This window comes from Nesoenas mayeri (assembly GCF_963082525.1).
Source record: "Nesoenas mayeri genome assembly, chromosome: 4".
Taxonomy (NCBI): domain Eukaryota; kingdom Metazoa; phylum Chordata; class Aves; order Columbiformes; family Columbidae; genus Nesoenas; species Nesoenas mayeri.
This window is the reverse complement of record NC_137540.1, coordinates 12474500-12498158: the sequence shown is the minus strand read 5'-3', so window position 1 is coordinate 12498158 and position 23659 is coordinate 12474500. Positions and strand designations below refer to the sequence as shown.

Below are 23659 nucleotides of genomic sequence, written 5' to 3'. Positions count from 1 at the left end.
ACACCGGGGAAAAAAAAAAAAGGCAGAGTGCATTTTTAGACTTTTCCTTCAAATATCTGGGTAACAGATACATTTACATTTCACATTTACAGCCCCCTACGACCACTTAAAGGAGGCAGACTGCATCCACTGTGTCACCCGGTCTATACTGGGGAGCCAAGACCTTGGGTCTGCAGGACCACAGCAAGAGGGATTAGGCTGTAGTCACTTCCCCAGTTCTCTGAATAAAAACCCACTGCTTATTCTGAATACCTTCATACTGTACTAAGGCAGCACACGAGTATTTTCCTGACAAGAAAAGAGAGAATCACCATCTGCAGCTTGGAAGAACGTACTTGGCTCCCTGCTGCTTCAGCCAGACCATTACTAGTACTCACTGTGCTGGTTCCACACCGCTCCAGGCGTCAGTGCAAGAGCACGCTCCAAAAGTACAACACGGCTACAAGCACCAGCAGTCACGCTGCCTTGATCAAATCAGAAGGGAGGCCAGATGTCTCTCAATCCCAACAATATTTAATATCACATAGACAACACTGATGCATGTTGTTAGAACTTGATCACTGACGTTCAGCCTCACTTTGAGACACCTTGCTCTGATCTTCAACACCAATAGTAACACCTTGCAGTCACTTGTACTAGCTCAAGCCCAGACAGTTAAATGCTCTGGAAGACAATGCTTCTCAAAGTAGAAACGCAAGCAAAGGTTGGGGCTGAAACCAAAACTGGCAGCATGGGACAGTTCTGTGGACCTCTTCAGTTTTTCAGAATTCCTTCATTTCTAAGGACACAAGCATTGTAGGTCTTTTTCCTCAGTTTTCCTCAATGAACTACATGACTGTAAGTAAAACATCCATAGTGATTCTGTAAACATCTATAAAACCACAAAATGAATCTTTCATATTTACATACTCAGAAGCATGGCCAGACGCACGTTTAGTTTATTCATCCCAATTGCTCCATTACAGCCAGAGGAACCCAATGAACTGAATCCACACACTATCTCCCAGAAACCGCTCAGTCTAACAAGCCTGTGCAGCAGGACACCGCAGGTGACTTCCGAACTGAGATGACAGCCTCTCCCCATATTTCCTCTAGATGATCCTCACTGGCTGCTTCCTCTCAGTAAAAAATGCTTTTATTTTTGTATCCATCTCTGTTGCCGTAGGTATCAACAGGACTGAGGAGAGTATCGCACAAAACTACTCTACAAGGGTGATTATCTACATCCAGAAATCTCAGTCTCACTACTGGTCTTCTCAGAGTTGTGGGACTATATTAACACTAATTGTAATATGGTCCTAAAATTACTACTCTAACCTGAAATGTAACATAGGTGATGACTGCATGGACACTGTTCATCCTCTTCAAGTCATCTATCAAGGAAGATGCTGTGATGCCCATACACTTGTGTTAAGGGCATCCTTTATCAGCAAAAATCACCGCAGTCTTGCACCATCACAGAATGGCAACAGAACATCTAATAAAACAAATCAGCATGATTTGGAGATGGACACCAGGTAATGCGAGCACGAGGCTGGGTCAGCCTGAAAGTAGAAAGAGCCAAGAAACAGACTGCAAGTACTTTCTAGCTGTATCACAGTTCATATCTGTCCTTGCTTTTACAAAACACATCACCATGCAGTATTTCATAGCTGTGAGTATCAGGCTTTTGTGATTTGCACGTTGCAGCTGGAATCCTAATAATTTCTATTTTATGAGATCTGCTAAAGTCTCAACACAAAGAAGCAAGCTAACAAGCTCCACAATACAAGAACATAATTTCACCACACTGCCACTGCAAATGGCTATGGAGTCTAGTTCCTACTTCGCCCTTCCATAGTACCATTAACATCTTTCTCCTTTGAATCACTCCAGCAACATGATTTAAAGCTCCGAAAGTCAAACATGACTGATAAGTTCATACAGGATCACTCAACCAGAAGTGTACCATGACAGCTTGTGCACGACATCCTCCACCCAACTTTGTAGACATCATCTCATTTATATTCTCGGACAAGCATATCAGGCTCCAGTCAAAATCTGACCCTACCCTGAACAAACAAATACGTAAGATAATAATCCTGAAATGCCATAAGACTCCAAGCAGTCGCCCTTTAAATATTTTTATTGAGAAGTCAGGAGGCAGCAGAGAAGGCAGACAGGAACTCACATTTACCCATATATTGTCAGAAAATACATTACCGAATATGGCAAATGCAGAGACACCTCCTTTATTTTTAAGTGTACGGTCTTGAACAGATACTGATTAAAGGATATTAATTCTCCATGAGAATTAAAATGCAACCGCTTCACTTTTAGACTTCACAAGTCATGCCATAAACATTTCAGCTATCACTTGCTATAGATATTCAATCCACAGATTTCATGCAAATATATTTTTTTTCAGTAACAGTAACTTGATTCTCAGGATAACCTTTATTTCAAAACTGGATTACATTAACATTATATAGCCTGTTTTCTTTTGACTAGATCATTGGACTAAACATGCTGCCACCGACTATCAAAAAGCTACATTGTTTCTAGAGTTATTAACCAGTTAATTACAATTGATCACCTCTCAAGTATTTTTAAACAACAGATGAAAGGTGATCCCAGAGCAATGCCCCCAAGAGTGCTAAAAACCAAAATAATCAAAATACAAACTTCAGTCTTCTTTTAGTCAGATCAGAAGGTATAGATGGATTCGTGGATTTATTTCAAACTGCCTGTACAAATGAGGAAATAGCAGAAAAATCATTTTCTGGAGGGAAAAAAAGGAAGAAAAGGGTAAAAAAAAAAAGCTCAGAGAAAAACGTTAATAGAATCTCTCGTTACACATTTCATTTCAGCATGTTAACAACTTTAAGTATATGGCAACCACTGGATAATTGTTTTTTAAGACTGCTTGCCACATATGTAATCCAAAGGGGTTGGGAAAAGCTTACAGAAACAGAACGTCACCGAAAAGATCACGATTTAAAATTCAGGCTGAGATATTGATTAATTAAAGGCCATTTAAACAGAATTCTGCCAAAAAAAAAAATACCCTGCAGTGGAACAATCTCCTGTCTTTTAGAAAAGATGATAGATGTCTTCTGTGGAAACTGAACATGAGAAAAGAGCATTTTTCTGGGTTCTGCCTTCCAACATCTTTTGAACCCCGTGACTGTTAATTCTACTGCCAAAACCAGCGCTGCATCTCTTCTTGCCCAATTCAACTGTCTGTGCACTTGGCACTTCTCTTGCTTTTATTACGGAATACAGAACTTGAACCTGCTTTTATTGCAGACAATTAATCTGAACACCTTTTAAACATCTTTAGTAACAGACACCAAATACTTTAAAAAAGAAAAAGGAGGAGGGAAAAAAAAAAGGAAAAAACCAAAACACAACCCCACAGTTTTTAACCAACTGCAATTTGGTCTCTTAATCTTGCATGTCAACAGAAATAATATCTTTTAAAAAGTTACTAATATAGTTCACCTTCTGTAAAATGATTTTAAATACATCTCCAACACACGATAAACTTTTTCTTAGAATAAGTTGCACAAAATTTAAGCATTTATTAGCCAAATAAAAACCATTAGCAGACACCTGATCTCATTTTCTTGTGAGCAATTCAGGAATATGCAGCTCTGTTTTATCAAGATGACAAATGCCACCAAGTCTTCATTCTGACTTCACTAAACATCATATGTGTATCACTGCAGTTTTTACCAAAAGCCTTAGTCTACCCATATAAGGGGAGCATAAAGACAGCTTTTGCAAGAACCTGCAAGTTATGTGACTATCTCCATAATTTGTCCATATACTTTCAAACTATTATACATTATCTGTGTTTGTCTTATTTTTCAGCTATGGCTGTGCAACTGCTAAGCAGGAGTTGGACTGTTTCTTTTGTAATCAGGAATATGTAACTACCTACAAGCACTCCCCATCTCTAAAGCCCGTGAGAATATTTAAGGGCTAAACCCTGCCCTCTAGTGTACCTGGGGATGGCAGTGCCTTGGGAACCTTCCACACTCTTCCAACAGCCCTTTCCAAACCAGGCAGAAAACAGCTGGGAGAGACAGGACAGTTCATTGCCCACCAGAAACATCTCGTTATCTGCCTTTTCTGAGTGTACCCACTGCTCAGTCACACATCTTCAGAGGGTAAGACTCACCAAAACCTGGGCAAGAGGATTAGCAGACATGACAACAGAGGAGAGAACGTCCTCTATTGAACAGCACGTCCCCCAGCGTGCCCAGCCAGCATAGGTGCTCTGTCCCTCACTTAATTAATTTAATACATTTACCCTGCAGTACCATGCATGAAAACAGTATGATGGTATTTCTATGATGAAATAAGCAAAAGACACAAAGGAAACACATTCTGAATTTTTTTTGGGGGGGTGGGTTCTCTGCTACATCATTCCCTAAAACCAGCTACATATGAGAGCCAGGAGGAATTTCTGTGTTGACTCTGTCACAAAGCACTAGTATTTGGCAAACCAGCTCAGGTCTGTGCAATAGATCACAAGTAATGCAAAATGAGTCTGTTTTTAAACAGACTAGGGTAGAAGGAATATATTTGGACATTTAGGGCCAGGTTTTTACAAAAAAGCCAACTCTCACCTAGCGCTAAGATTTAGAAGAGGATGCCCTGTCAATAGCTCCAGACACGTCTGTGGAACACTGCAATGGGGGAGGAGATCTTCTGAGCCCCATATAACTTATGCACATAACCGGGTATTGAACCATCATAGTAAAACACTTGACATTTGCTCAAAGTTTTGTTTCTGAGGATCACTGTTAGTTCTTCTATTCACAGGAACTAATTTCTTGACTAAGCTGGTATTCTCTACAAGTCTGCATATCCTTCAATATAGTCTTTTCAAAACATTTACAGTGTAACCATTTAAATGTTAAGATTTTTACTTGTATCATACACAACATTAGCAAACAGGTATGAAAGAACTTTCTTCAGAAGAAATTTTCCTGGACTAGTATTAGCCTATTTTACATTTTCTTGAGATATTTGTGGCAGACTAGCTGGCTACCGAGCAGGAAGAAGGTACTTCAGACATCTGCAGGGCTGACAAGAGCTCATGCTGCTGAATCCTTTCCGAGTGACAGACTGGAGCCTTGTCACCTCATTAACAAGTGGACGAGAACAGCTCAGGATTCCTTGGACGCCTTGGTTTACGCTCACCATAAAATAAAGCTGCTTGAGAAATTATGGAAATATATAAATGCCAACCATTCCTCAATGAGGGAAACTGTGAAGGGAACCAGCTGTGCTATTAGACATTTTCTAAAATGTATGGATAAGCGTTGCCTTTCCATTCCCCTCACTTTTCCCCTTCACCGACACTGTGGCCTCTTTGAGGCAAACACCTCTGGAGAGTTTCTAAAAGCCTTTCCAGAAAGACCGTGTTCTTTGTACTTTTTCCAGGACATAAACCAAAAGTTGTTGATCAAGAACAACAACAAAAGACACATATTTTTTGTTGTTTTGCTTTAAGCAACAAAACTCTAAGAAAGTGCCTTCTGTTCCTGGTTCTTGTTTGTCTGAAATGTACCTCTTCCAGGGAAAAAAACAAACAGCAGAAGTCCCCAGGGTGTGTCCAAAGGGGCACTTCACTGAAGTCACTGTACAACACACATCAGATGTGGCAATATCAACCACGTAAGACGTATTGTCCTGTTTTTCAGCTGTGTGAATCATGCGATTCTGACCCTCCAGCACGCAGGATGTAAACTTCCATTCCCAATTTCACTGACAACATTATTATGAGTAAATGATCGTGAATGGGGTGAGTGTAAAACAGTCAAAGCTCTTGGAGTCATGACATAAAACAGGCCATATACTCCGAACAAGTTGTCCTTTGTATTAAAGGCAGAACGGGGTGAGCAAAAAAGGGCATGGATAATGGAAATTTGTTTACAGTATTAGATTTTGGGTTGAAACATACGCAGTTAGTCATTTGCCCTCTAAAATAAAAACTTCCTTTAAAAGTAAAAATGAGGATGTGTTAATCAAATGCTATTTTGTGTAATTAATTCATAAGAATAGCAGCTACCACAAGAATCTCTCCTAACGGTTCTTTAATTAGTTTTCTAAACTAAATTCTCGGCAGCCATTATATTTCTTTTCTCAAAACCATCTTACAAAAACCTTTTACTTAAATAAATGAAACACCATGAGTTATTTTGAGGTGTATATTTTCTTTGGTGTTTTTAGGTTGGTTTTGTTTGTTTGTTTTTTAAAAGTCTTTTCACATTGTCCCAAGATTTATTGCCATCTGCCATGCCAACGCGACCTGCCAGGCATACCACAAGATTTCACAGGGACGTCCACAGAGCAGCATTCACCAGGTCAGGGTTCAGCATCGCGCAGATTCGTATCAAATGACGTATTTACAACAAAGATGCTAGGGACGTGAACCATGTAATGCCGCAGCAACACGCTTTGCTGACGCTTCAAGCACTGATATCGCCACTTCTCAGAACTAGAGTTCTTCCAAGCCAAAATAAAAAAGCAATAAACAAAACAACAAAAACATGGAACAAAGAGTTGTCTGATAACGAGGAAGGGAGGAGGGAGGGAGGCAGTCCCTGAGTAGTCCCATGCAACTGCCTCCACAGAGTTGCACAGCAGCGGCCAAGGGAGCAGCTGGGGCACGGTCGTACTCATCTGCCTACGCGCACTTGTCGGTAGTGGGTCCCACCGGTCCTACAGCTGTATCACACTTACAAATCATTCTTTTTAAATAAAGGGATTTTCTGCAGATGGCCAGAGAGTGTGAAGCTCACGGGTACCTGAGGAGCTCCCTGGCAGCTGATTTTCTGCAGTACAGGGCACAGGCCACGTCAGTCATTTAAAATTCAGGTTTTCCTTTACCTGTTGCCTCCATTCACTTAATAGGAAAAAGGGTAGGAAAACAGAAGGTTTTCAGAGAGGAAAACAAGGGAAAATACTACTTAAGATTAGATAGTACTGAAGTGGCAGAGAAGGTAAGTTCTACAGAGACAAAACGGAGCCAGAAAGAAATGACAGCAAAAGTAAAGCTACAGAGCAAAACAGAGACACTTGAAAGGGAAAGGCACGGCATGGAAAGATTAAAGCACTACCACCAACAAGATGATTTGAAAACGTAATTCAGTACTACAAAAGCAGCATGTGAAGTCAGTTAAAATTCTTACCATTGATAAGGCTCAACAGGAAGACAAAAGACACATTAGAAGGACATGAGAACGTAACACTAGAATTGCTCTGGCAGAATGGCTAGTACTAGTTTTCCTGGCAGAATAATAACTAAAAAAAAAAGGGAGGGGGGGGGGCGGAAGGAAATGATGGCAGGGAAGCTCTATGATGAAAAAGGTGACAATGACAAACACCACCACCACTCAGGGCATCTGGCCCCAGACAGGAGAGCACAGAACAACAGGCACCACTACTGGCACCCATCACCACAAAAAGCAGAGAACTGAATGAGGCAGCACCTGAGAGCCACGGCAATGTCTGGAGACCCAGCTTCAGCCCTGTACATCCCCAACTCAACATCATCTCCCTTTGCAGCAGATTTCCAGCACATTCTCATTACTACTTCTAGGGGTGAGATAACAGGTTTGAAGAACTAATGAGACTTATTTCCTGTAAGAATTCCCATATTTCCCAAATATAAAAGGCTAACACAAGGCAAATACATTATTGTACACTTTCCAGAACAGACTTGATCCTGTGCAGTAACTGACTGGTATGTGTAAAAACCAAATCACTTATCTATACGGTAAATTAATGCTTTGCTTTAGGTATCAACATTCAAAAAGTCCCCATGCAGTAACTGACTGCATTGTATTGGCAATAACTATACTTTGTTACTATTCACCACAATGTCGTTTACATTTCCCTTTAAGCCAGTATCTAAGAAAGAGATTGAAGTGCAACCTGTCAATACTGTTATTTGGGAACAGTCTGTTACAGTATTTCTTTGCAATTTTAAGAAAAGTGTTTTTGCAAATGGTGAATGTCCAAACTGGCAAGTAACATTAACAACTTTTTGTCTGTCTCCTCACTTCCTTCTCCTCTTCATCCCCTGACTTAAGTCCCCTCTGTGCATCTATCACTCAGAGGACAGGTGCAAAAGAGATGAAGAATCACAGTAAGATATTTCACCTGCTCTTTATACCAGGCACCTGCGGACAGGCCACTGCCTGGTCGAGGTGCATACACTGTATAAGAACAAGCTTTCTCAAACCAGGAATCGAATTGAGGTTGTCTGATGGAAAGCTATACAGCAATTCCTTTTACCTGTTTTGAAGGAAATACCTCATGGGCATTTTGAAAACTTGCCAGTATTTCTACAAAAACTCCATGCTCAACACTTCCAACATATTCTGAGGTCTGCAAAAAGGCATTTTGTTTGTGGGACAAAGAACAGCCTGCGTTTGTAATAATGACGTGCCTCGTGGTCCCTGTGAGACGGCCTGTCAGAGAGCAGGCACTGAACGCCGCAGAAGGCAGCGGCCAGCTCGGGTCACAGACCCTCAGACCACGCTAACCACCGAACCATGAGCTGTGCTCCCAGCTCAGGAGCCGCTTCCTCCCTCAAAACATCAGCTATCAGGGGACAAACTGCTTCTAGTGAAATCTACAGGTTTTATCTGCATTTCACCTTGTCTTAATGAAGTTTGTTTGGGTTTTTTAATAAAGACATACGACTTTTTAAATCAAAAAGGTGTTTCGGCGGCACTTTGTTGTAAGTTTGCAACAGGCTGCCCAGGGCAGTGGTGGAATCACCATCCCTGGAGGTGTTCAAAAGGTGTTTAGATGAGGTTCTTAGGGACATGGTTTAGTGCTAGAATTAGGTTATGGTTGGACTCGATGACCCTGAGGGTCTTTTCCAACTGAAATGATTCTAAGTGCTCACTGTTTCCCTCAACAGATTTACACCTCTCTTCCTAAGAGTACTTCTGTGCTAAGAGTACTTCTATTCACAACAACTTACCTGCACTGGAAAAAAAACAACCTTCTTCCTACCTTTATGCAACCACTGTATTTACCACTACTGTGTAAAGCAGTGAAGTGCCATTATGTCCGTTTAAGAGCCATGCAAACAAACTCAGAGACCTTCACGCACGTAAGCACATTTTAGCGCATTTGACAAGGTCTGGAGTGCAGCAGGTTGAACAAGAAGATGCCAGCAAGAGTTTGCATCAGGACACCCCACAAGTGCCGATGTGGTACCCAGCTGTGGAAAGCCCATCACAGTTTGGAGCCACCAGCTGCCCCAGCAGACCCTGGCCGCTCGCACCACCTGTCAGCAGCCCCGCCGGGCTGGCCCAGAGCCACAGCTCGCATGGCGAGTCGGGGACCAAAGCAGCTTGAGGCTCGGTAGCGCAACTGGCTGGAACATGCTGGGAGGTGGGTCTGCAGCCTCAGAGCCTCTGCGAGGGCACCGCTCTCAGTGAAAGTTAAATACAGGAAGGCACGGCGAGACGTGGATTTGCGATACATGCCCGTACGTGCATATGAATAAAACATATGCCTGTACATACATACACTTATTTATACACAAGGGTATGCATATTTACAGATGTTTTGTAAGCAACGCTCACTGCTGATGCTTCAGCAGGACGGGACGGCCGCCGAGGCACCGGCGCCTCTCGTACGCCCCGCTGCCTCGGGCGGGGGGGCCGCCCGCCCCGGTGGGACACTCACTGTGGGGGTCGCTCTTCTCCCGGACGCCGTCCACCCTGCCGTCGGGGTTGATGCGCAGGAAGAAGCCGCCGTTCTTGCAGTAGAGCCGCTTGGGGTCCTTGAAGTGCCCGGGGGGGAAGGCTCCGCTGCCCCCGTCGTCGGGCAGCGCTGGCAGCGTGGTGATGCTCCCCGGCGCCGCTGCCGCCATGCGTCGGGCCCCGGCGGCGCCCCGCCGCCCCGGGCCCCCGCCGTCCCCTGCCGCCAGCTCCGGGCGGCCTCGTGCCCTGCCCCGGCCGTCCAGCCTCGCCTCCCCGCCGCCCGTCCCAAGCCCTGCCTGGCCGGCCCCGCTCGCCGGAGAGTCCGGTGCGGTGCGGTCTGCTCCCGTCCCGTCCGCAGGAGCTGCGCAACGCCGCTGCCGGCCGGCGAGAGGAGGGCGGGCAGGGAGAGCCGAGCACACCGCGGATGGGCTCCCCGGCGGCACCGGGCTGCCCCCGTCGCCGCCCCGCCCCCGCCCGCCCTCGCTCCGCGCCGGGGGCCGCTCCCTGCCGCCGGGGCAGCGGGCGGGCGAGGCGCTTCCCTGGGGCGGCCCGAGGGGCAGAGCGGGGCCGGCTGGCTGCGGGGGACCCGGGGGGCACTACGAGCCCCGTGTGGCGCCGGGCGGTAGCGGGCCCTGGGGCCGGGCCGGGCTGTCCCGGGAGCGGGCCGGCGGGGCCCGGCCCGCCTTGAATCGCGGGTCTTCGTGCCGTGCGAGCGCGGCACTGCTGCGCGGAACAGCGGCTCCCGCCGCCGGCAGCGCCGGGAACGAGTGCGACAAACGTGCCAGATTCAAGGTCAGACATCTTCTCCACTGGCTTTATAAATAAAATTAAATAACCGGAGAGTTGTTTTAAACCAGAAGAAGTTGTGTGGCCTTTGTATCATATTAAATTGCTTAAATCACAATATAATAAAATGTGTTGACCTGTTAAAATCCACATGGCAACCATTTGACTTCCATGCATTTACTAGAGAGAAACTAATTCATCTCTAGTGAACTCATGTACTGCTATCTACAAAAGGCAACAGGAGAGAATTCTGGCATCAGCCTTTTAACACTACTAGTACTTCTAAAACAAATGCATACATAGCTTATAGAGTGTATAGACCCATCCAATACAATTTGTGCTTGAGGCCAGCAACAAAACTGAATGGTTTGTTTCAAAATCGATGATTTGTGCCCCAAATCACCTGTCTACTAGCAGAGTGTTCATGCCTGTACCTTGGGAAGCTTTCTGACTTCAAAGGCAGCACCAGCAGCCCTGGACAAGCTCATCCAGGACAGCTAACACCAATATTTTCATTTCATACAGCCAACAAACAGCAACCCACACTGAGAAAAAAACACCAAAGCAAGACACGTCTGTCCAGCAGATGCAATTTGTAATACCTTTTTTGCTAGCACAGATGTAAAGCAATTTTGTTCCCAGTCATCAATTTCCCTTCCCAACTCTGACCCTTTGCAAGCCATAAATTGTAATTCTTTACCAGAATCAGTGACAATTACGCTGCTCCCCACACCCTCACTCCAGAGGCTTAATCATGATGAATGGAGCACGCAGAGCACAGTGTGTCCCGGCCCAGGGCAGGCGCAGGTTCACCCCCGTGTCAGCCAGCTGCCCCCTCGCAGCACCATGGGCACAGCCAAGTGTCACGCGCCTGTGGTCCTTCTCTATATGTGGGGATTTCAGCCCTGTCACTCATGAGCGAGCCCCCCTCTCCTTACGTTTCCAGCTCTCTCTTCTTGCCACTCATCCACTTATGACACTTCCTGCCATTTCTCCTGGAAACCCCACTGTTACCACTGTACCTGAAAGTTGTAGACATCATGGTCAGCGGTGAAGACCTTCCTGATTTCCTCTTGCAACAGAAGCTGCATTTGTGGCAATTCATGTCCTTGCACTATAGTCTTCCAAAGTCCTTGCCTTGCCTCTTTCCTGGAAGGTAAGTGAAAGGAAGATAAGGTAGATTCAGGCAGATGATGAGAAAAGGTGAACACATGATTCTTAAAGCTGTAAGAAGTTGTGGGGTTTTGTTTGTTTGTGTTTGGTTTGGGGTTTTGGTTTTTTGGGGTTTGTTTGGGTTTTTTTAAATATTAACCCCCACCCCCCTCACCAGCAAACACCAACTTTTCTAAAGACTAAACATCCGTCGTTTCACTCAACTATTTCTGTAATTCTGTCTTCCCCTGCACACACAGCAGGTCATTCACAGCTCTCCCATATCAAACCCTAAGCACTGTTCTGGGAAGTTGCATTTTGGCACCTTGTAGGTGAGCGCTCTGTCTTCTGGGATGAAGGATACACCCAGCAGGGTAGGAGCAGCCCCCGTGTCCCAGGAGGGCCCTGCAAGAGTGGGCCAGCTGGAAGCTCTGCCACTGAGCTGCCTGCAGCTTAAATGCCATGTTTCACCGGATAGGGCCCACATACTTCTCAGTTTTCTGAGCCCTGGCCTCCATGGTGGGGCCCAATGCAGTGGTGGCAGGGCGGATAACGTAGTTAGCTCAAATTCCTTATCAAATGATCCTTTAAAGCTTGTGCAGCTGTAACTGGCTACCAGTAAAATTATGGGGCTTGAGAGCTCTTTAGAAGCTTGCAATTGGGGCTTATATCTGTGGGGCCTAGAAATAAAAGACAACAAAGCTCAAATGGAAGGTCCTAGTCCCTAAGTTATCTGCACTCACCTCAAGATCTGCCAATTTTTTTTTGTATTTTCCTATCTTTTTTCCAATGAAAAACATACTATTTTTTCTCTTCTTCATTCTACTTTCTTCTGCACTCCAACCTCTTAATATGGTCATTAATTTTCCTCTTAACACTGACTAAAGCAATTTTGGCAGTAGCATTTTCCTTTCTTGTGGCCTCAGCCACGTTAACCCTACCACCACCCTTCCTCAACTTAGATCTTGCACACAATTACACCAATACAGCTACTTCCCCTCCACCCAAACCATTAATTATCCCTGCTTCCAACCCCTTTCATAAGCCTTCTCTTGGCCCATGTAAAACATACCCCGTGTTAAAATGACTGAAACCCTACCTTCCTTCTACTTCAAAAATAAATCTTAGAGACATATTATCTAACTCATTCCATTTATCTAAATTATGTACCTTTTTGTGTTTGTCTTCCATTGTTTTGTAATTAGCTAGATTTTTTAATAGCTTACCTCTTAGAGAGAAAAACTTCTTTTATCCAGGGCTGCTCTCATACTGGGTGGGCACACGGAACAGAAGGCACTTCACAAACAAGACAGACACACCATTCCAATGGCAGATAATTGTGAGCCATCTGCATGTCCAAACATTGCCTTTTTTCAATATCTAATGCTTACATTTCTAGAGACCTTTAGTAGCATTGCACTCAGAACACCTGAAAAAAAATCCTGTTGTTAGTCTGGTTATAGAAAAACCTTGACAAATGGAAGAGTAATCTTTGAGATATTTCAAATTAGGAGTAACAAGCTGCATCAGCTCCATCAGGTTTTAATTTTTAATCCAAAGTGCAAGAATCCAGTCTACAACTTTCCCAGACTCTCTGGCAGATATTACTACAAATCCTGCTGTACAACAACCCCATAAAATTTCAATCCCCTTTCACGGAATTTGCCTTTAGAGGAGTTTCAACCATGTGTCCTTGACAGTTTGCTAGGAATATGTCTCCACAGTGTGTTTGGTCATACAGGTATCATGAAGATTGTGTTCAAAAGGCATGCTAAAATAATCTACAGAAGACCTGATTTACCATAGAATTAAAACAAAACAGCCCTCTCTTTTGAAGACTTATTGAAACCATTAGAAAGCAGAGACACACAGGAACACCTTGGCTCATCCATCTTCCCACCATTAAGACATAGCAGGTGGTTTGTATCAATATGGCAGCAGGAAATGCTTTCAACTATTAGAAATGGAACATCAGCCCCAGGCCTCCAGTGCATCACAGCACTTCTTGATTCTCTGGGTTTCTTGGCTTCCCAATCACTCTCTTTGGTGCATATCCAAGTAATGATTAGCCAAAAAGAGATGGATAGGCTGTGTCTCTTTTGAAGTTTTTCCTATGTTGTCTAGTGCTCAGCCTTGCAGTGGAAAAAACATCTCTCTCACTTCACCAGCACATACGGATGCCGAATGCCTCCCACCACGCTCTCATTCACTTGTCAAAGGCAACATCCTCCGCAAAGTTCCACGCTCGTGGCCAAATCTTCTGTACGCATCTTTGACTTCAGCGTTACACTAGCACCCAGTCTGGCCCACACAGGAGCTACCAAACAGTCAGTAACACCCCAGCAGGGAGTGCCAGGTCTTGTTTGGAGCAGGGAACAGCCTACACATTGCCTGGGCTTGTGCAGCGCCTCAGTCAGGGTAAGCCTCATGCTCACCAAATTAATGTAAAGCAATGTTATATAACACGTCTCCTGAATCAATCTCAAGAACACTGTGATAAGAGACCTTATATACAGCCAAGATATAAGCTCAACTTCTCTGAGAGTTGAATTGCAGTTCTTCTGATTCAGTCTTACTTGGTTAATCCTTAGCATTAAGGGAGGCTTCTCCTTCCTCCAAATAACCTGTGGAAAGAGGGGCTTGCAAAGTGAGCAAGAGGTCAATCTGTAGTTCTGGTAGTTTGTGAAGAAAAGCGTTGTACTAGGATCAAAAACAGAAAAGAGCATTCTCCCTCTGTGTCTTTCTCCTCTAACTTTCTGGATGTTACAATTCTCTGCTCCAGATGTCTTCCCCAGCTTAGAAAAATAAATCACAAAATATGCATGATGTGGACGGCGCTTGAATAAATCTACCTCAGTGCTCACTCCAAGTGGAAGATAACGTTAATGTGAGACAACAGCTTTTGTGCAGACAGTCCAGGCAGACATCTGACTAGATGAAATATAGCAAGTGTCTTAATGTTTTAGTGAATTATTTACTTTTAAGATAATACATTTCTGGGGAAAAAAAATACTGCTTAACTTTAAATCTATTTCCATCTATGTCTGAGCAGGAGCTTAAGAATTCAGCAGCAATTTATTCCCCAGAATTCTCAGTTCTTTCACCATCAGCAGCTGATATTTATATTCTGGGTCAATATTCGTATGCTCGCTCAGGAGCTCAACCACATGCTTCATGTGCTTTGTGTGGTGGAAGCATACAGCCACAAAACTGTCAATAACAGACTGAATTTTTCTTGTCAGTATTAATTACTATAGAAAACAGACTCATTTTTTTGCTCATCCACTTTTGTAAGTGCAGATTATGAGGAGTTTCTGTATTTGAAGTATTTATGCATATCAAGTGCCTAAAAAGTCTTCCTTTTTAAAAAAATCTGTAACAGAAGTTCAGCTTTTCATTTATCTTTCTCATGGCTTTCTGACACTTCATCGATATTTTTTTAAATAAAATCTTATTTCTGCCCACTTAATCTTTTTTCTAGTACAAACAGTAGAAAGAAATCACATCTACAAGAGAAAAAAAAATCTCCTTCCTATTATAAACCTCCTATAGTCCCCATTCCAGAAGAGTATTTTATTCCTGTAGAGCACCAGTGGACACTTGTTTATGTCTTTCTAAAGTAAAAATTTCTGAATATATGCTTAATCTGAATGTGACCACAAACGGTCAAAACTTTACTTTGCGTTGTCTTTACAAATAGTTGATGTTGGAAACATAACAGCCCGGGACGGCTGAAGATAAGAGAACTAACAATCCAGTGAGGCTGAAATTGGAAGTAAATCAAATTTGTCATGGTCCAAAATGATTGCACTTGGAAAACGACCTAAACTGTCTAAAACCAATGACGCCTGTTGCAGATATGAAAGATACAGTAGTGACCTCAACTTATGAGAAACAAGAAATAGTGTTCTAAGTACAAGTATTTATGGAGGTTAGAGTTCAGAATTAGCAAAATGGCTACTCTCTCTAATATATAAACAAACACATACACACTCTCCTTCTCTGTATCCACATTATATAGAGTAATAAATATAAATTAGCAAAATTACTCCAGACTAAGAAAATAAACCATGTCAACATCAAGACTGAGAATATTCAGGAAAAAGAAAAGAACCACTTTTAAAAATACTCTGAAACCAAACATCATGAACTAAAAGAATTTGAGTTAATATTGGATTTCAAAGAAACTCCGATTTATTAAGGGAAGTGACTCCTTAGTGGGAACAATCATAAAAACACATCTTGTTCTCACAGCATTGCATTATAACCATAAGGTCGTGATTTAGGTATTTATCTCTCCTGATCCCACGCCAGTGGAGGGGTAGTGGCTGAAAAGGTCACTGCTCCAGCTGTCCTTCCTATCTCCAGGACAGCTGTGGCTGAGCTGCCCCAGCATGGACTCTGAGTCAAGGCAGTTTAAAGACCATTATGTTGTCAGTAGTTCTGTCAGTTGTCCCAAAGTAACTTATCCCCGGCTTATGACTCAGACACGTTTCAGTTTCATTATATCACTACAGGGTAAAGTAGTCACTCTTGTGCTGGAAGTGCTTGGACACACATAAGAGATGATAAGGAGATCATCTTCCCTATAGTGTGGGAAAATCAGTGCTAGTGAGGCAGATACAAAAAATGCAGCCCATGTCTGTCTGTGATGTTGTCATTCAAGAAACCCATGTGAACAGAGTGCATACAAAAATTTAAGAAGTGGATCTTCACATTAACATCGAATAATTCAGGTTGGAAGGCACCTCTGGAGGTCATCTAGTCCAACACCCCTGCTCAAGCAGGGCCATCGAGAGCTGTTTCAAGTTCTAATGATTTTCACTCTAAACACTTCCACATCAACTACAATCCACTCTGGGTAAAATATTACCTACCTCACTGTGTTACACTGCCTAGCAAGTGACCAGGAAATAGTGGTATATCTGTTGCAGATTCTTCTTTATCCTCTTTTCAGTTAGGTTATTCTCTTATAAGGGTCATAAGATTCATAACTTCCATATGGACTAATTCTGGAGAATGCCAAATTATTCACAGGACTGCAGCTGGAAATTAAAATATAGGTGGAGGTGGGGAAAAATCTTCTTTCCATTCACTGGTATGTTATAGTACAAGGCAAAACTAACTTCATGGAGGAATATAGCAAAGACAGGCTATTCCCAAGGAACAGGAGTTACCACATCATGCAGCTTTCATCATTTCACGTTTAAGGGCAAGGAAAGATGAGATCAGCGAGACGTTACAAAGACAAAATATGTTATTTTACTATATCATGGATTTAGTTTCTACCAGTTGCTCAATCAAAACCTCACTCTGCATTATTTCTGTACAATGGATTGGCTGGCAGGTAGAAAATAACAGAAATAAAAAACAAAAGCCAAAACCCTCTCTCTTGGTAACAATCTGTACTGATAGTATTCCAGAAGGAATGTCACAACAACTTTCCCGTTTGTTTTCTCTTTGTTTCAGGGCGGTTTCCATGGATGCCCAAACCTAGGCCCCACTGAAGGGCTCCCCAGAGCATAACACCATGTAGCAGCAGGTCACAGACCAAGCATCACATGCAGAACACAAGCCGAATTCCAGTAGCACAACCAACACATTAAACCTCTTGCAAATACAGTTTACTGTTCAGGATATAAGTACACCAGAATTTGAAGAAAGAGAGACAGGCCCTGGAGCACTATTAGAAGTGCAAATAAATTACGCAGTCTCTTGTACTGTATTAGCTTTTAGTTCTAGGGAGGGAGAACTATCCCCAATGAGTTTGAGACAGCATTCAGTGCTGGGGTGGATATAGTTATTATTGTTCCACCACACCCCAATTCACCCATCCATGCAACAGCTAACGTAGGTGAAATGCCTTCTGGATTTCTCCCCTTTCTCAGCTATGAAATTATTTCTAAATGTCTTTAAATTTACCATTACTGCACACGAACCTACACCTCCTACAATATCTGAAGTTACAAGTACTGTAAGTGCAACTTAAGCCAACTGGCTCTTGTGAAATCTTGTTTGTTTCTTGGAGAGAAGCTTAGTGCGTTTCTGAGTGGTAATTTAAAAACCCATAAGCTGCTATCCGCATGCCAAAATACAATTTGTTATCTGCCAAAAAAATGACTTTCCCAACACTGTCCAAGCTAATATCTCAAACCTGACTGGCAATAATTAACTTCCAAGCGTCTGGGCAGTTAAATGGCTCAGTGATCTTTTTCTATGCAAAAGGAATACTCATCACATGAGAACTACTGTTTAGTTTACATGCATTTTTCCCCTCAGGAAAAATTAGAGAATGAATGCCTGTATAAACCACTTTGTTACACCCTCATTAGTTTTACCAAATGCAGTCTTTCACCAAGTACTTGATGGAAATTTTGTAAGAATATGCCCATCTTTGAAAGCAACCTGAAGAGAGAGAAAAGGATTTCTACGTTCCTATGTAGTCCTTATCCCAGTGACAGTAAATTGATGTGTCGATGGATTTCACTTTTCTGGCTCTAATCAAATATACAGGCAAAAAAATATCACAACATACATTACTATACGATACATGACAGCAGATAATCTGGAAAGTGGTAGGAGAAGGACCTGCTCCTGCTTTCCTGGCTGTGTGTTGTTTTTCCTGTAGAAGCTGTATTATGTGGCCAAAGAACCGCTAGTGAATGCTGAAGTTTGCTCTAACACTGATGTGGCCAATTACTGACCCCTGCCTTGTTCAGTTGCCAGGCATAAATTCCAGCCATTTCATACTTCAGACGGCATTTGGGAAAAGCTTCTTTACAGACCCCTGTAACATTACAATGATATGCAAGAAAAGCTAGATGTACCTTAAAGAGAATGCTGAAGGTTCAAACTCTAAGCACCAGAGACCTAAGGGCCAAAAGCCAGAGTTACAGGTGCCTTTCCAGTCTGAATGTTTGCCCTGAAGCCTTCATGCTCTGTTAAAACTGTTAATCGGCCCTAATCTAAAACTCACAAATTCTCTGCTGACATCCTAAGGGGGTTATCTGCTGATAATGCATAGACAGCTGTACTCACTAGCTTTGCCACAGGCCATAATTACTCTGTGACAGTAAAACAGTAAAAGTTGCGTGTCACCCCCCCATATTGAGTGGTAGTAAGAGGAGTCAATGCATGTATGTTATCAGTGGATTTCAATCTTCTGACAGCAGATGAAGGGAAAGGCTGTGTAATCCTCCTCAGACCCAGGAGTAAAAACCAGGAGGACACTGAAATAGGCACAGACTCATCTTCCTTTCTCTTGTCTGCTCCACCCTCCACCCCCAGCCTGTCTCATCTCTTCATCCTTTGTCCCCACCCTGTTCCGTTCCCTTCCCCTGCTGCCAGGCACAGGTTTCTAGCCTGTTTCTGAATCTTTCCTCAGCTCCTTATGCCAAGCTCTGTCCTTTGGACTACTTTTCCTTTGTATTTCCCTATGGCTCCTAGCCACGTGCTTCATAGCTGGGTTTCCTTTCCCCACTTCTTCTTAATCTCTGCCTCCTTTCTTGAAGTTCAGAGCCCATGTTCTCATTCCTCAGCCAATCCTTGTAAACCTATAGCTTAGTTTTTCCATGGACATTTTTTTTCCTCCTTTCCCCTAGCACTTTCCCTCCTCACAGCCATTCCCAGCTCCCTGTTTCACTCCTCACAGGGTTGAAGCCTCCAGTCCCCTCAGCTTGCCCATCACCACCACCCTGCCTGCCTGCCTGTGTATGACAGGGAACACTGGACAATCTCCAGCCAGTCTGAAGTTCAAAAAGGTTCAAAAGGTTCAAAAAATGAAACCATTTTTAAGATTCATACAACTTGCTGCAGAACTCATTACAAAATTCTTCATTCCTCTTTAAAGGAGGTAAGATACTGTTGCATAGAATACCCCAGCAAGTGCAACCAATCGCAAAATTCTATGTTGTCTAAGAGTGCTTCACTGTGAGGAAAAATAACAAAAATATATGTGGCTAACTTCATTGCCATAAATATTAAGGGCTTTCATTCTGACTAATGGCCCACCTTGAGTCATTTCACTGCAGTCGACAAGTAACTTGCAAAAAGAACAAAAAATTCAGTAAGGAAATGAAAAAAACCCTTCCCCTCAAAGACGAGGAGGTAAAATTCATTGCAATTAATGATATGAATGAATTAAATGAAAACAAGGCAGCCAGCTAGCATCTTTAGTGCATATGTTTGCATACATATACTATACACACAGGATGCATAAAACTGAGTGCCTAGAAGTCTATTTTGTAAAATTTGCTTGGCATCCTGGCCAAGATGAATACTGGATTTTAGCTGTTATTTCCATTAATAATTGAATTGCATTTTTTCAGACAGAATAACCTCAGCATTTTCATATTAAATTGACAGCAGTTTATGAATGAATTTATGGGATTTTTCATCTAATGGTTCATTTATTTTAAAAAGACCAAGTTAATATAAAAAATGCCTTTCATTGTGTTACATATCACATTTTATGTCAGTTGCTCCTAATACGAAGTTGGGCTTTTCTTTAATTAATTTCTTCCCCATTGTTGCATTCCCTACTGTTGTTGTTGGAATATAAACAAATAAGGCCACTCACCTCAGAGGTATTAGTTCTTATGACATCAGTGTGTAGGCTGTGCAAAATCGAGGCATCTGTTAGTCACTCGCACCATCTGTGTGGGCCCAGAGAAAGCAAGATGTAATCTGTCATATGGTGAGCTTTGTACAAAACAGCAACAATCCATATTCAGCTGCGCAGATGCAGTGGATCCCTTGAGGAGCTTCAGTCTGCCAGAGCGTGCGCTTGTGGGTGTCAGTGCTGGGGGTCAGCTCTTCATAACGCAACGAGGGAAAACTTTTTGTTTGTCCAGACAGGAACTGTGAGGGTGGTGGCAGTCAGCTTCACAGACTAGAGTTTCTGAGCCAAACTGCGGTGGTATTAAGTAGCACTTTAAAATTTCAGAGCCAATATCCTTTCTCATTTTTACTCATGTAAGAAAATTTGCTCTGGGATGAGTTGAATAGAAGGAGGAAGAAAGTGATGAAATCATTCCCTTTAGGTTTTTAATTCCCACAGGAGTAAACCATTGTCTTTCCAGGCCTCTCTGAAGCTACCACAATGCTGTTCCTCAAAGTGGGGAAGGAAGGAGTCTACCAGGCAAAGGCTAAATGCATAGTTAGCAGGTCTACAGGAGTCTCCCTGCATAGCAGCGTGCAGAAGGAAGAACAGGACGTGCACAGGACATATCTCCAGGCTACCTCACCTATTTGGTTGGAATTTATGATAACATTACCTTTTACTCACACCCTTTCAATACATTGCACCTTTCCACTGACTTCTTTGGCAGTCATCTCTAGATTTTATTTTTAGTGCATACAGATGACAACTACATGAAGGTACAGCAATAGTTTTACCTACAGCACCTGCGTGTTCCCATGAAAAGCACATAAGGGCTTTTACAGCCCTACATCAAATTACTTCCACTTGTGCTGAACAGAATTCCTGTAATACTATTTTCTCTAACTAGGGGTCCTGTCACAGTCCCCACCATTACAGCTACTGTAAGACAACACCAATGCCATGCCAACTACTCCATGTTTATCAAGGGTATCTGTGGACATTACTTTCAAGGACACTTACGCATTCCAACCTCTTTTTTTGCAATGGTACCACGTAGTCTAAAACGCATTATTACTTGCTGAGGAATGGTTCTATCTTCCATATATATTGCTCACCACTTTTTTGGACTTTTTTTTTTGAAGGTAAAGAAATCTGTTACTTATTTTCAGATCAAGTATATGATCTCATGCACAAATTTAGTATTGAGCATCGTTATTTTTATGCAATGTTTTTTTTTTTTCCTAGTGGCTAGGTTCACCACAGAGAGACAGATGAGCATAAATACTTTTCCCAGATGTGGTTGTGGAATGGAGAACAGAATGGAGCAACAGAGAACTGTGATCTTTAACAAACAAAAGACTCCATAATTCTGAGGGAGGAGGAATGCAGTCTGTCTTCTCATCCCAACAGTCACCAGAAGAGGAAGAGCAAGAGCCTTTTCTTATGCTTCTTTTCTGTAAGCACTAGAGCAAACTCCTTGCATGTTTTGCTGCATCTAACAGCATGTGCTCTTGTTATTTGGTTTCTAAGAGTAAGTCTCCATGCTCCATAAGGACAAACAGATGAGACAGTTACAATAGCTCTCAGGAGCTTGGGGTAGGAAAGAGGGAAGAAGTATATATGGGAAGAAATGGAAAATGCAATATAAGGAATGAGTTACTGCCAATACATGTTTTATCCAGAGCCTATAACAAACAAAGGTTAATAATCTAATAAAATAAAAATTGTGATTTTATTACACAATTAGTTCGACCATTATTTTGAACAATTAGTGAGTGTTTTGATGAGTCAATTTGACCTATTTGGGAGCTCTATTCAGAATTCTTTTCAAGCTTAGGCGATGACTGCAATTAAATTAACTTCATTGGAGTTGTTAGCTTGATGACAAACCTCTTTAAATCAAACTTTTTCTGTTATTCTTCCTTACACTCTAATATTCAATACCCTGAGCATAGTTCTCTAGAGAAATTAATATTTTAGGGTATCTATCTCCATTTTGTCTACAATTGTTAAACAGTTGATTCCCAGGCAACATCCCCAATGCTCTCCAAGTTAAGCACCAGTAAAGCATCTTGGCACTCTAACACTGGAGTCAATTCAGGCCTCAATCCAAATCCCTTAAAAACCTATTGGGCTCTTTCAACTGACCATGGTAGCCATTGATTTTAAGAAATTTAACTTCCCAGTCAGTTCTCTCTAGAAGTCCTTGCTCTTTGCATCATATCTGTGAAACTACTTGGTTCTAGGCCATGTAGTAAGGACAACTGAGTAAATATGTGACAAAAATACCTGATGAAGTGATTTGCTTAAAAAAAAGCACAATTTGTAGCTTTATCCAGTTATTTTTTAAGCAATTGTACTTAGCAGATGGAAGTAATTTTTCCAAAAAGAAGAAGAAAAAAGAGGTCCCTGCAACTTTATGAAGGGGTGAACAAAATTTCTTTTGGCTGCCACATGCCCAAGACACAACACCAAATTCCTAGTGGTCTAGGAAAAAAGCTGCAGCATGTGTGTTATTACACCTATTATGAGGTGACAGAGGTGAATAGTTTTGGTTGTTAAAATTAGTAAAGCAGGACAGCTTTGTTTTTCCATTCACATACTAAAGAGATCAGCACTTAATAGTGTCTATTTTTATTTCAGTCTCTTTATGTCAACTTTGTGTACTGTCTCACAGCCTCCTCATAGACAAGCCCAGGAAGCATGGGCTGGATGAACGCAGATGGATCGTGAAGCGGCTGGATGGCAGAGCTCAGAGGGTTGTGATCAATGATGCAAAGTCTGGTTGGAGGCCCATAGTTAGTGGGGTTGCCCAGGGGGGTATCAGGTCCAGTACTGTTCAACCTCTTCATCAGTGGCCTGGGTGAAGAGATTGAGTGCACCCTCAGCAAGTTTGCTGATGATACCAAACTGGGAGGAAGGGCTGACACACCAGAAGGCTGTGCTGCCATTCAGCGAGACATGGACAGGTTGGAGAACTGGGCAGGGAAGAACCTGATGAAGTTCAATAAGGGCAACTGCTGGGTCCTGCACCTGGGGAGGAATAACCCCAGGCACCAGTACAGGTTAGGGGTGGACCTTCTGGAAAGCAGCACTGCAGAGAAGGATTTGGGAGTTCTGGTCAACAACAGGTTGACCATGAGTCAACAATGTGCCCTTGTGGCCAAGAAGGCAAATGGTACCTGGGAGGCATTGAGTGTGACCAGCAGGTTCCATCTGAATATGAGGAGAAACTTCTTTCCTTTGAGGGTGCCAGAGCCCTGGAACAGGCTGCCCAGAGAGGCTGTGGAATCTCCTTCCCTGGAGACATTCAAGATCCACCTGGCCACATTCCTGTGCTATCTGCTCTGGGTGAACCTGCTTTAGCAAGTGGGTTGAACTAGATGATCTCCAGAGG

The 23659-nt window shown here is 42.8% G+C and overlaps 1 protein-coding gene across 1 annotated transcript in view; it reads right to left on the bottom strand.

Annotated features, from left to right (window-relative positions):
• The window catches only part of FGF2 (fibroblast growth factor 2), a gene marked incomplete at both ends in the record, with an annotated part of 28171 nt that extends 18279 nt beyond the window's left edge, over positions 1 to 9892 (bottom strand). The window contains one exon of the mRNA XM_080343936.1: positions 9706 to 9892. Coding sequence (XP_080200062.1) covers positions 9706 to 9892 — 187 coding nt within the window. The remainder of the gene's footprint in view (positions 1 to 9705) is intronic.
• Positions 9893 to 23659: the final 13767 nt, after the last annotated feature.